Source organism: Rhodamnia argentea, chromosome 3, assembly GCF_020921035.1.
Source record: "Rhodamnia argentea isolate NSW1041297 chromosome 3, ASM2092103v1, whole genome shotgun sequence".
Classification (NCBI taxonomy): Eukaryota; Viridiplantae; Streptophyta; class Magnoliopsida; order Myrtales; family Myrtaceae; genus Rhodamnia; species Rhodamnia argentea.
The window spans coordinates 31,259,409-31,273,275 of record NC_063152.1 but is presented as its reverse complement, the minus strand read 5'-3'; the positions used below and the strand labels follow the sequence as shown (position 1 = coordinate 31,273,275).

The 13,867-nt window shown below is 43.1% G+C and overlaps 2 protein-coding genes across 2 annotated transcripts; both read right to left on the bottom strand.

Annotated features, from left to right (window-relative positions):
• Positions 1-883: 883 nt before the first annotated feature.
• On the bottom strand, positions 884-2,403 carry LOC115746520. The gene is made up of 2 exons (XM_030682319.2): positions 2,004-2,403; positions 884-1,123 (listed from the first exon to the last, which is right to left on the bottom strand). Exons 1-2 carry the CDS (start codon positions 2,401-2,403, stop codon positions 966-968), a joined length of 558 nt encoding a protein of 185 aa, XP_030538179.1. The 3' UTR covers positions 884-965.
• Positions 2,404-3,244: 841 nt separating this feature from the next.
• On the bottom strand, positions 3,245-5,485 carry LOC115746517 (uncharacterized protein At4g22758-like). The gene is made up of 3 exons (XM_030682315.2): positions 4,956-5,485; positions 4,146-4,353; positions 3,245-3,653 (listed from the first exon to the last, which is right to left on the bottom strand). The coding sequence occupies exons 1-3, from the start codon at positions 5,274-5,276 to the stop codon at positions 3,400-3,402; spliced, it is 783 nt and encodes a 260-aa protein (XP_030538175.1). The 5' UTR covers positions 5,277-5,485; the 3' UTR covers positions 3,245-3,399.
• Positions 5,486-13,867: the final 8,382 nt, after the last annotated feature.

Below are 13,867 nucleotides of genomic sequence, written 5' to 3'. Positions count from 1 at the left end.
TCACGTGCGTCGCGTACATGCTGGCCGCACGTTTCCTCGTGTTAGAGATATTTTAGATATTTTCTCTGATTTTTCATATACGCTTTGATTATGCATATGTAATTTGATTTTTTTTTTTTGTAAAATGTATGTAATTTGATTTTCTCGTCTAATAAAATCAATAACTACGCACAAGTACTCTTTTCTTTATATAAATCGAAATATACGGAAATTTTCACAATTCTCTCTTTTCGCCTTTTTTTAAAAATTATAATATATTGAAAAGAATTTGTGAATTACTCATAGGACTCTTTGTGAATATATCATTATATCGTATGTATTTAATCTGCTAAATTGTTATATTGAGATAGAAGCGGGTCTCGTGGACATAAGCAGACTCACTCGAGTTATTTTCTATCATCCATGGCGATATATATATTCCGGAACTTCAAGTAGACTCACTCGCTTCTGTTTACTATCCGACAGAAACACGACACAAATCTGTTCTCTATATCCGCACCTATCAAACTTGAAGTTTTTATTTCCACATTATTTTATCAAGTTTGATTATAATAACCTATTCATCCCCTCTATGTAATAATGTTAGCAAACAATAGAGCGTGCTGCTTATATTCAAGCTAACAGATCATAAATGGCTATATAAAAGAAGATGTATATGTGGAACAACTTCTTGGATTCGGAAATCCCAAAACGCCCAATCATGTTTTCAAATTGAGAAAAGCTCTGTAAGATCTCAAATAAAGTGCACAGGTGCGCCCCGAGCATCCCGGTGCTCACTCCCTGGGCACAAGTCACATATGAGGAAGCGCTTGGTCGAGTCAGTTCCACGATGGTTGTGCTTCGACCGCATCGCACCGATCGCACCACCTAGTCGAGCCTTTTTCCACAGACACGGCCTTCTTTCGACGCCAGCCGCATAGGCCTAGGTTGCTCGACGCTACGGATGCTAGCCGCGTAGGGCTGATCTACAGCAGGAAGTCCATCAGGTAGGTCAGTGCGAATGGGGCGTTTGCGTTCCCGCTGGCTTCTTCAGAGCAAGAGGAATTGGAAGATGTGGAGCGCTTGGTGCAGAGGAAGAAGTTCCTTGACCCCAAGCTTATCAGCTTCTCCTCTGGCCTTAGACCTGCTTGCAAAGAGAAATCATGCAATTTCAGAGCCTATCCAAGTTCCCGGGGGGCACAAATGGAAAGTGAAATAGAGAGCATAAATTTGGTAGGTGGATATAAGATATCACATGGCAAGGTATTTAATTGCGTAGGCCGCAATAATAAAAACAAGGATATTGATTTTTTATTTATCGGATTTTGATGATTTGATTTGATTTGATTTGTCGCTCATGGGGGCGAGCACCAATCCAAAGTAGAACTGTAATCGGACCGACCCTACCTAGCCGGCTCCAGATCCAAATTTTTGAAACTATTTATCACTGCTCCTATTCTAGGCACAAAGGACTAGTAAACTCCGATTCTCTCATTTTAGCTTTACCTTACATCTTGTATTCTTGTTATCGATGCATATACCTCTTTTGTAAATAAGGAGATGCTCTACAAGAATTACTAGTTGTGTTTATTCTCGGATCTACATGATAGGTTTCGGGTTTTAAAAGCTAAGAGCAAGTTTCATGAATATGTAAATTTGAGGAGGGTTGTTGAGGGTAAGATAATCATGATGAAACTGCGTAGTATTATCGTCATGGAATCATAGAAAGTTGGATGCGTTAAGCATCGGATTAAACCGATTTCTCTATACTGATCGACAAAGTCACGTAATCAACCATTTTTTCTCGAACTTGAAAATTTTAAGCTTTAAATATGCACATAGCAGGAAGAAATACGTACAGAAACTAAAAACTTTTCTCTGCAAAAATCCCGCCCTCCAACAACTTCGTCAACATTATTATTATTATTATTATTATTTTTGGTCTGTTTGAGGAAACTCCAAGTCAGCACAACATGGACAAATTTCGAGGATTTTAAGAATTAGAAATCTGGCGGAGAACTCACATTCCAAGCTGAAGGGCGAGTAGTGAAGCTCGAAGCAGCGAGGGTCGCTCACTCTCAGCAACGGCCGCCTCTTCTCCTTCCCATACGCCTCCACGCTCGCCCTTATCAGGTCCCTCACGCTCTTCTCCTGTGCCATCACCACCTGCACCGGCCCCAAGCTCCTCTCCACCGTCACGTTCAGCAGCAGCTTCGCCAGCCCCGCCGCAGCTGGCGGCGGGGGCAGCACGAGCCTCCGAGGGATGGAGATGAGTCCGCCTCGGCGGCGCACCAGGTCAGTGTGGCTCTCTGGCGGGAAGGTCTGAAGGGACCGGTCCAAGGGCGTCCGGACGACGGCAGCGACCTGAGGACCTCGGGCGGCGGGGCGTCGGCTGGCGGTCAGGTGGCCGGAGCGGTGATTCATGATTATAATTTCGTAGAGAGAGAGAGAGATGACGGTTGAGACAGAGAGAAGATGAGCGAGCGAGTTCCTTTTTTTTTTTATTTTTTTTGGACGTTAATGGAGGACGGAGACTCAGCGCGAAGCTTCGTCGGAGTTTGGCGGGACATGCAGCGGCTCTCGTGATGACACTTTTCCGTAGGAATAACTGTACAGCTATCATTCAACCGTCAATTTCAAATAGAGTTCAAATCGATGCTCGTTTTTCTAATTATAAATCGATTTTATTAATTCAGTTTTTACTCTTTTCAAGTATATCGTTACGAGACTAACCTTTTCGGCCGTGAACTAGTGTTTCGTAATAACATAAATATTCTTAATCGGTCTAATATGAATCTGACATGTGTAGGCCGAGTTAAGCCCGGCCGATGTCGAGAGGGCTTAACCGATAACTCTATAAATAACGCTCAAGTCCCTCCTCTAATCCTAGCGAATACATAATCAATCTCGCACAATAAGTGCGTACGAATTCGCGTAGTTAAGGGGCTATCTCACCGAGCGAGAGATACCGAAGCATACGAATTCGCATAGTTGAGAGGCTATTTTATTGAGCCAACGATATAGAGAGCGATAGAGGAGAAGCATTCGAGCTTGGATTGTCGCTGTTCCGCATAAAGAATAATGACTCCCTCAAATCTCTTAAACCGCAGCTTACAAAAGGTTCGGGCAAGAAATAAACAAAAGGAACAAAAAGTGAAAAAGAAAGGAGAAACCTGAGCATAATATAAAGTTCCTCCTTTTCACTTGTCGTGTGAAATTACATTACAATACATTGAAGTTCATCTCGCACGCTTTAGCTATACGATGCAAAGAATGTATACACTTCTTATGTACATGGCCAGTACGCTGGATCGGTGCTCAAACCAGCCGAATTATACGAAGATTATATCGAACGGCAATAGCAGTTAGAGTAACATGACAAAAAAACTATGCTACTCCAACACCGGACAGGATGTCGGGTTAGTCTTGTTGCGAGCAGATGATGATTCTCCAGAGCTTATGAGCCCTCCTCATGATTTTCGCGAGCTTTCGAGCTATGAAAGCTGTGAACAAGAAGATGGGAGGCGGGCTCTGTGGAGAGATGGTGCTCACTGGTACTGCTTTACCGGATCCAAAAGAAGCCGAGAATCCGTTGGTATCAAGACCAGTAGTGGTCCTTCGCAGATAAAAGCTTCGGCTACCGACATCCCCGAGAAGCTCTGATTTATCCAGACCTATACAGCACAGAGACATTCGAAATTAGATTCCAGATGTTCTTCTCGTAGAGCAGAGACCCTGACTAGTAGAAGATATTCGTCAGTGTCGCACTGTGGATTTACCGATTATGGTCCAATTTTTTCACGATATGTAAACGGTCTTTCCACATAACCCTGCTGAAGTAAAAAGAACTCTGAAAGATTCTGCAGAACCAGAGAGGCAATGACTAAGAAGGTGTGCTCTCTATGTTTCCTTTTGAAGGCAACTGGTTTGCTATGTGCCTAATTCGAGATTCCTGACTGCTCACCGCTCCCCCAAGAAAGTCGTAACATGACTGCACTTTGATTCAGTTGGCTTGGCTCTCATCATGGTTCAGGCATACCATCAATGAATATCCAAGAACTTCACAAATTGCGCAACTAGTACCAGCACAATCATAAAGCTACCGGATTCCCAAAATTCCTACATGCCACCATAAGATGTACCGAACAACGAGATTCTTGACTTACTCTGAAGGCTGAAGTAGGAACGGTGCAGCTCGAAGCCGGTCGAGTGACCGCGATCCATCTTTGGCATTCGCCCTTCTTCCTTATACTTGTTCATAACAAGTTTGATCGCGTCGTCCACACTGGAACCCAATTTGACCATCATCCGGATAGGCCCTGCACTCCCTTCCACTGTTACATTGACCACCACCTTGGCTTCCTTATTGTATCCCTACACACAGCCAAAAGTTCCAAAAAGATTTATTTTTTTGCGCACACGGATTGAGCAACTTCAGATCCATAACTAAGAAAAACCAGAAAAGTTGAAACCAAAGATCCCCCTCCACCGCTTCTAGATTTGTCTCTCAATAATCAATTAAAGCTACCCGAGTTTTTTATCTTAAGGCCGACGATCGAGCTCACGCATTTACCTGCAATCGATCTACTGGATCACTCTATGCAACAAGTGAATCCCACCCAGTAAAGTCTATGTATGTGGCTCGATAGCACATCTGGAAATTCCAGAAATGTTTGGTTTAGCTACTATGTCTAGGCGCATGTCTATTATCAGGGATGAGGACGGGTTCCTTTTTTTCCAGCACCTGCTTTTGGTTGGAGGAATCAACCAATTCCCTACGATTGCTAAAACAGAACTTGACGGATCATTAGACAAATTGAACTTGAGTAGCCAAAGAGTCAAACCCCATTAGCTAGACGAGTCAAAGCAAAATTGATCAAACAGGACAACCCAAACCCATCAAAACCCAACTCTAGAAATCTGAACGCGACGGTTCAATATCAAGAACAGCAAACGGAAAAGTTCGCAGCTTTCACCTCCAATCTGCCGGGAGAATAACTACCCATTAAAGAAGGAGACGAGGCAAGCACGTCCGTGCAGCTCAGGGGGCTGAACAGAGCCCCATCATTCGAACTCCCGCTCTGTCTCAGATCGCCAGGGTCGCCCCCGACCAGATCTTCCTCGCAGTTCCACAACATGGGCGCGGACGAGCACCTCTCGAGCCTCTTCGCCGGCTTCAAGTGCTTGAACGGAGATCGCCGAGCAGCGGGAGCCCGACTGGGCGGCGACGGCTGCGGCGGCTTGCTCTTCCGGCTGCGGGAGACCGCGGCATGTCGCCGGTGGGCCCTCTCCGGCATGCGAGAAAGAGAGAGAAAAAACTGCTGCCCTTCTTCGTGGGGGTTGGCTGTTCTTTTTCCCACTCGGTTGCGTGTGCTTTTCGGCAGTTTGAAAAGAGATGGAGTGAGGATTAAGGAGGAAGGAGGAGGAAGGAGGAGGAGTTCTTTGGCCGGTTCTTGGGGGCGCGACAGGTTGCTTCAAGGTTCAGATTGGCTAGTGGGGGGGAAGGAAATGGAAATCGACTGTTCTTGTTTGTCTGGTTTTGCAAATTGCTTGGGAGACCGTCAAATTCCTAATTGGAGACTTTTTCTTGAGGAAAGTCAGTGGAGCGTCCAATATGAACCGTCAATTTGTTTGCTAGATGAATATCTTTGAATATTACTAATATTTCTATTTATTTTTATCTTCGAATAATATTACTAGATTGCCATAAGAAACTGTAACTCAAACTTTAAAATCCAAGTCTAGACTATTTAGTTAATCAACAGTGAAATTGCAAGGAAGAATGAATAGAATGCTCGCTACCAAGGTGGTTAGTCTAGTGATAAAAAGGTTACCTGCCCGCCTTCCATGAGATCGTGAATTTAGTTCACGTCTCAAGCGAGCCCCTAAATGGCATCTCGATACGTTGCCTAACCTCGAATGTCGAATCGCAAGTAAAATGGAGCAGTTAAGATTTTGAAAAGGACTACGTGATAACGTTGAGAATATGCCAATTGCCCGTTTTAGTAATTAAAAAATAAATAAAGCCAACTCCGAGTTCATGTTTTGTCCTATATTTTGCATGTTTGAATGGATCTTTTCTTAATTTGGCCAAGTAAACGATTTTCTTACATAAATGTTTAACAAATGTTTATCAACTTCGAACCAGCCTCTAACAAAAGGTCGATGTCAATGCTATGCATATAGAAATCTTCGTTGACCGATGGGACATGGCTTGAAGAAAATGGTAAAATAACACATCAAAAGTATCAAACTAATGGCAAATGCATGCCCCTCCCCCCGGCCCAATAATTGCGTTAATTAATCTCGATCGAATGTGACCGCCTGCTTGATCTAGTGTTGCGATAGGCCCGATGAAGCATTAAAACAACTATTGTACAAAGTATTAATCTTCTCGTGAAAACAAATTGAAAATTCGAACGGGCATGTATCTAGAGATAAGGTCGCTATCAATGCTATGCATATAGAAATGTAGATCAGGGGGCCCCGAGTTCTCTTGACCTAGTAAGGTGAGGACCACAGTAACTCCTGTGCATTTTCAGAATATACGCCGTTTTTCCGCCTAAGAAAAGTCTCGCGTCGGCGAGGGACTTGGCGATGGGCCGTGGGGGTGGACTCAGGCTCTCGACTGGGCTTGGGCCGAACAAGTGCTTGGTTCGAGGAGTCATGTAGAAGCCCATTTTAAAATTAGAAGCCCAAGATAAAAAGCCATTGCTTATGAGCAACCCGTTGGAAATTTTTTCTTAGTCGCCCTGAAGGTTGACTTGATTATCATCTAGCATCACTTGACTTTGCCTCACTTTTCTACCTCGGATCACAACATTAATCGCGTCGTATGTTCAAGGAATCATTCACCATAAGGTGAACTCGGCGACGTAAATGAAAACAAGATCAAGGGTGTGTTTGTTTGGAGCGAAACCGTTTTCAGGAATATGTTTTCGGACTTTCCATTTGTCTAGGCCCCAAAAAAATGAATCGGTCAGCTGAATATGTTTTCCGTTGACCAAAATTGGCATGCCAAGACTTTTAGAGAATTAATTCTCCGTTGACCAAAATTGGCATGCCAAGACTTTAGAGAATTAATTCTCCTCCCATGAAAGAGGAGATCATTTTCCCCAAAGAGATACCGCTAGGGGTGAGCATGGTTCCGATGCATAGATTCTACACCCAGAACCTGAAATCTACCATTTTATAATCTATTTTCAATTTTTGGAACCTTTAACCAACCTCTTTTGTCATAGAACCTGTTTTGGAACCTACCCTTTTTTCGGTCCAATTCCGAGTCTACCTGAATTTTTTTTTTTTTCAACAAAATAATACGAGTTCCGATGAAACGATTTAAAGTAAAAGACAAATAATAAAACTCATTATCCTCTAGAAAAAGCAATCTCTAATATGAGCAACGAAAATTACAATATATCAAAAGAGAGGGAGGCGAGGCCAACAAAGACCAGGGTATTCTTTAATAGTAGCTAAAAATCGGTTCCAAAACCTGTCCGATTCTCGAGTGGATCTTCACTTGAAATCAAGAACTGGACCAATTCCAACTAGTTCTAAAAAATTATAACTTTTTTCGGGACCGATTTGAATAGGAATTGGTTCCAAACCTATATTTCGGGTGGTCCGGTCAGCTTTTCGAGTAGACCCAATCCGATTGCACACCTCTATTTACCGCCGTGGTGTTGCTATAAGCAACCCACTAGAAATTTTTTCTTAGTCACCCTAAAGGTTGACTTAATTATCATCAAGCATCACTTGACATTGCCTCACTTTTCTACCTCGGATCACAATATTAATCGCGTTGTATGTTCAAGGAATCATTCACCATAAGATGAACTCGGCCACATAAATGAAAGCAAGATCAAGGGTGCGTTTGTTTGGAACGAAACCATTTTCAGGAATATGTTTTTGGACTTTTCATTTGTTTGGACACCAAAAAATGAATCGGCCAATAGAATATGTTTTCCATTGACCAAAATTGGTATGCCAGGACTTTAGAGAATTAATTCCCCTTCCATGAAAGAGGAGGTCATTTTTCCCAAAGAGATACCGCTAGGGGTGAGCATGGTCCAGGTGCATAAATTCTAGACCTAGAACCCAAAATCTACTTTTTTATAATCGATTTTCAATTTTTGAAACCTGTAACCAACCATTTGTGTCTTGGAACCTGTTTTGAAACCTACCCTTTTTTTGGGTCCAATTCTAGGGTCTATCCAAAAATAATTTTTTATTTTTATTTTTTCAGCAAAATAATATGAGTACTAATGAAACGATTCAAAGTAAAAGACAAATAATAAAACTCATTATCCGCTAAAAGAAACAATCTCTAATATAAGCGATAAAAATTATAATCTACCAAAACTAGAAGAGGTGAGGCAAGCAAGACTAGGGTATTTTTTTAATAGTAGCTAAAAATCGATACCAAAACCTGTCCGGTTCTTGAGTGGGTCTTCGCTTGAAAACGAGAACCGGACCGGTTCCAACTAGTTCTAAAAAATTATAACTTGTTCCTAGACCGATTTGAATAGGAATCGGTTCCAAACCTATATTTCGGGTGACCCGGTCAGCTTTTCGGCTAAACTTGATCCGGTTGCACACCTTTAGATACCGCCGTGGTGTTGCTAATGCAATATCGATGAACACCTCTCTCTCTCTCTCTCTCTCTCTCTCTCTCTCTCTACCCCTTCCTTCTCATTTTCATGCTCACAACCAAATAAGGAAAAATCAATCACCTTCCTTGAAAATTAATTTTGGACAAAATCTTTTATTTTAACTTAAATTTTTTTCGTGAAATCAACGCACCCAAAATTTTATGAAACTGGATCATGTGAAAGTGTTGGTTCTTCGACTTATCGATCAAAAGGACACCAATCATTGGGTTGGTTTGGCCAATACGGCTGGATAGGTCTGGGAATAATGGATTGCTCATGAGGCCTAGTCCGACCCTATCCGACCATACCGAGCGCATCTAGTCCCATGTTTCTCATGGAGTTCGCACAGATAATGTTGCTAACATGCACACTTGAACAATGCCATATGAACTCGAGGTTCGACGCTGGTCGGCTAGGCCCATGGGCCTAGCTAGGAGTTTCTCTAGCCCAATTCGAGGCTGCGCAACGGCTGGGTAAGGTTGAAAGGCCACAAATTGCTATGAAGATTGTAAATAATGCGACCTCGACACCCTTTTTACCATAAATGAAAAGCTAGCAAGACTTTGGCTCATATCAAGAGATAATGCCGGGCATGGGACCGAGGTAAAGGCCTCACGCTTCTGCGGGCGCGAAGCCGCCTGGAGCCGACTTTGCCAACTGTTCTATCCTCGGGGCCGCTACTTTAGCGAGGCTCTCACACCGGCATTATGGTCCGATTTCGTGTATGAACATGTTATGTCCTTTCACATTCCCCACGACTTTCATTAGTTGGCCTTCCACATGATGAATCGGCACAATTATTATGTGGGACGAGCAAGGAGAATCCAACCACAGTGTCTCCTCCCATTAGGCAACTTTCCCTCGGCATGCCTTGAGGAAGTTCAGCTGTTGCCACCAGTGGACGAGAGATCTAATCATAATTAAGCATGGGATAAGGATTGAATCAATCACTCTTTTTGTGCATGAATCTGTCAAAATCGCCACTCACTGACCCAATTACATGCTCTGATTTTTTTTTCCCTCCCTTTCTCTTCCTTCCTCCCTTTTTGTTTTGGCTGTTTTGAGATGCTTCTATGGTGGATGATCAGCACTAAGGTTAATTATGAAAAGGGGTTCTTTTGATTTTGGGTAAATAAAGCATTGAGAGAGAGAGAAGATTATGATTATCCTCGTTGCTAGCTAAACCCTCTCATGAAGCACGACTCTCCACAGTGGCTAGAACCTCGGCCATCACCGACAAAATCATGGTCAAACTCGAAATAGTGTCTACAAGTGCATGGGATTAAAGTTGATTAGGATCGAGTTTATCCGATGCGGGGACAGATTTGGACATCTTCGGCACGCACATGACACGACCCGAAGGGGAAAACGAGAATGCATAGCAATCCGACGTCTAGCGCAATCATAAAAGGAAGCGCGAGATTCGATATATTCGCACGATTAAGGTAAATACGTAATGTGTTACTACGAGGAAATAACTCCCTAATCCCAGCGCAAGGTCTCACTGCATGCTTTAAAGCTACCCGCTTGCTAACGAGTTCTACTTGCTCTTTTCTAACCTTGGATCAGGCTCGAGTCCACTGACTCAAGGCACTGAAAGTTTTACATTTCACTTGCGGTTGAAAACCCTTCTTTCATTAGCATATTCACAGCGAATGAATGACTTCGCGAGGCACCCATACGATAATTTTGTCCTCTTTCGAGGACATGCATGATGAAGATGACGACGACCATGACGATGAGGATGATGATGAGGGTGGTGCCGCTAGTGCTGGGCATTTCATTAGTAGCCCCAGGATCAAAATATTCCTCGTTGGAATGACACGACGGTTGTCAATTCTGTTCCAATCGCAATAAGCTTGCGATCAACAATTGGAGTAGGGTCGGCGGATCATTAGATCCGTCAAAATGCGTTATAAATCGATTTTTAAATCCACATATGATAAGGTGAGTTGTTGTATGAGCTAATTATATTTGCTAAATTGGTTTGAACCGGATATGGATTAAATGAGTGATACATGAATTGTACATGAATTTACAACTTACTTAAACTCAATTCACCTCTATAACTCTTCATTCTCTCTAGCTCCCACTCGATCTTATGCTCACTCATTCTGCACTCTCACCTTAATTTGGATATAAGTTTTCATAGAACATGTTAAATACAAAAGTGTTTTAAAAATATGGATCGAGATCGATATCGTCATTATGTTTGTGTTACATGAAAATGGGTCAAAATAGCCTAAATGAGTATACTTAGGTTAGAACATTTTCGGCTCGGCCCACCGGATTGACGAGTCTACTGATCATCAAAGGCTCCGTCAAGTGTAGCATGGCATAATCGTCGCGCACATCCGGCAAGACAAGAGAGGGAAAGGACATAAACGGCGGGACGCGGCCGATAGATCCGACAATGGTCGTGTATCCAACTCTCGGATGTCGGGCCTGTTTGATTCAGCATTTCCAAAGGACTTTGGGGCTCTAAAGTCCCTTGGCCAAATGCAAATAGCGTTTGGTTCGTTTTTTTGCTCAACTTTGAGAAAATGTAATTGCATTTCTAAAGGCCCCTCAAGACCGTTAGCCTATAGTAGTTACGGAGGTATTTTGAAAAGTTGTATTTCTGAAATACAATAATTTTTTTTTCTTTTAACTTTGTCACCTCCACCTGTTGCCACCTGTCGTTGCCCACCGTCGCCCGTCGATTGCCTCTTACAATTGCCACCGGTCGCCAATCATTGCCCGTCGAATGCAACCCGCTGCTCACCACCGTTGCCCATTGACCACCACCTGCCGTCGCCGGTCGACGACCACTCGCCGCTCACCACCATCGCCCATCGACCGCCGCCCATAGAACGTGTTAAATACAAAAGTATTTTAAGAATATGGATCGAGATCGGTATCGTTATTATGTTTGTGTTGCATGAAAATGGATCAAAACATGCTAAATGAGTCTATTTGGATTGGAACATTTTCGGCCCGTCCCACCAAATTGACGAGTCTACTGATCATCCAGGGCCGCGTCAAGCGTCCCATGGCATAATTGTCGAGCATATCCGGCAAGACGAGAGCGGAAAAGGACGTAATCCGCGGGATGCGGCCAATAGGTCCGACGACGGCCGTGTATCGGACTCTCGGATGTCGTGTCGAGGAATTCTGAAGGTACGTAAGCCAAGGGTGGCGAGAGAAGCATACGGAACGAGAAATGATGCCATTTTCATTTCGTGGGGGCTTCGACCAAAGCATGCCTTCGCTTGCATTTGTTCCTTTCTTTCTACAGTCGTATAGTGAGAGAGAGAGAGAGAGAGAGAGAGAGCTTTTCAGTGAGGCGCGGTCCACGCACAAAATCATGAGACCGCGGGTGGGGGCCGATCATCAACCACGAGTCTCGAAATCGGGGTGGGCCCCCCCCCAACCCTCATGATTGGATCTTGATCCGTTATCCCTTTTTATCTTCACCTTTGGCCTTTTCCTTAGTCAAAACGGATTAGCGAGATTGATCGAGACGGTGCGCCCCCACTCCACTCACCGAATCTCTGAGTCTTTTTTCCATGCTTTTTCACTCGTCAAAATTCTCCTCCTCCTCCTTTATCAATTTCTCCGAGAAGATCAAGGGCGAAAAGTAAAATCATAGCGAATTTCGAATGTAGCTCCACGTTTAGTTTCTTTAATTGGCTAGTTCAAAAGGTCTAATTTATTAACACAACGCCTCTGCACGGGTCAAATACACGGAGAATCTGTCATGTTAACGTGTTCTGATAAACTACTAGCGCGACGGATATGAGTGCGGACGTGAATTTATTATTGACCCAAATCGATATCGTGGACAATCATCCAGTTCAAAAGAGCCACGATGATCGAAACCATGATGGGCGGTCGATTTCAAGGGCCGACGTTGTGCTCGAAGATAATTTGATCCGCCGTTCATTTCCTCTCCACCTCACTCGAGCACTGACCTTACGTCTAATATTTACATGAATAAAAGGAGCATGTCCTTGTACTTGCCCTAAATCAAATTGTTAAATGCGGGGCCGTAGCTAGGTTTCGTCAATCACTCAGAGGCTAAGTGTAGGCTCAAAATGGGACTGGTAAAGATGAAGTGACAAACTGATTTGTTTTTTTCTGAGATTAGGGGAAAATTACAAAGGCTAAAAAGGAAAAGAAGAGAGAAAGATGAACAATGGCATCATCCTATATGAGGAGCTATCACCTACATGCCAATCTCCCTTAGTGATTGCCTTTGGTACGAGAGTCCCCACCTCGAGCATCCAATTCTTGACCAAATTGGAAAACCGAAATCATATGCGAAAAAAGTCGTAGGGATTTTTGAACGCGCATGAGTATGATTTGATGGTCCAATATCTATCTTTACCAATAGCGGATAAATACCGACAATCTCTTCTTCTTGATAAGTTTTTCATTTTGGACATCACACACGCTTTAAGCGATGCTTTTACTTGAAATGAAACTCAACAAAACTCGAGTATTTTACTTGGGAGGAATAATCGCTAGTAGGGGTGAGCACCGATCCAAGTTAGGCCTTGAACCCAGACCGGATCGACCTTACCTGGCCGGTTTTGGTCCAATTTTCGATTAAAAAAATTTCGAACCTGGTATTACCAGTTAGGTTCCCAATTTTGGATGCACGATCGAATGTACTAGAGAATCGGTCCGAGAAACCCTAATTCTCTCTTTTTAGTTTTACCTTGTATCTTGCAATCTTGTTGTTGCCACCTCTGTCTTTGGTTTCTCTCTCTCACTCTTTGCTTTGCTATACCCACTTCTTCACATTTCCTCGACGCGACTTGACCATTGGAAGTTCACGAGCTTCCTATAGATCAGTTTCTCGGGTGTACAAGAAGAATTGAAGATGCCCAAGCTCCATTTCTCTGGTTTTTGTACATATCGTTAGCACCCGAAAGATAAGAGTAAATATGCAAAGATTTTTTGGAGGCGTTTGCGTCGTGTAACCGAGGATTCGAAGATTCAAGCAATATTCTCAAGGAATATGCCAGTAGACCCCAAAAGCGAATCATACTGACATGGTTGACTCTATATTTGAAAAACTGAAAGCCGATCAAGACACTATAGGTTTCCGATTTCAAGTCTAAAACTTACTTGCCTTAGAACCGTTCACTCCTAGTATATTGGACACTAACATAGTAACATGTATTTGCAAAGTTCTATCGTGGACTACTTGTTGACGTCTATTGTTCTTTTTTAATGTGTTAATCAAGTTT

Excerpts from the sequence above, each read along its gene's own strand:
- LOC115746520 (XM_030682319.2), bottom strand. The coding sequence starts at position 2,403 with ATGAATCACCGCTCCGGCCACCTGACCGCCAGCCGACGCCCCGCCGCC. Across the intron at positions 1,124-2,003 it reads CTCGCCCTTCAGCTTGGAAT|GTCTAAGGCCAGAGGAGAAG; the intron begins GTGAGTTCTCCG and ends CTTTGCAAGCAG.
- LOC115746517 (XM_030682315.2), bottom strand. The coding sequence starts at position 5,276 with ATGCCGGAGAGGGCCCACCGGCGACATGCCGCGGTCTCCCGCAGCCGG. Across the intron at positions 4,354-4,955 it reads ATTCTCCCGGCAGATTGGAG|GGATACAATAAGGAAGCCAA; the intron begins GTGAAAGCTGCG and ends GGCTGTGTGTAG. Across the intron at positions 3,654-4,145 it reads TTCCTACTTCAGCCTTCAGA|GTCTGGATAAATCAGAGCTT; the intron begins GTAAGTCAAGAA and ends TGTGCTGTATAG.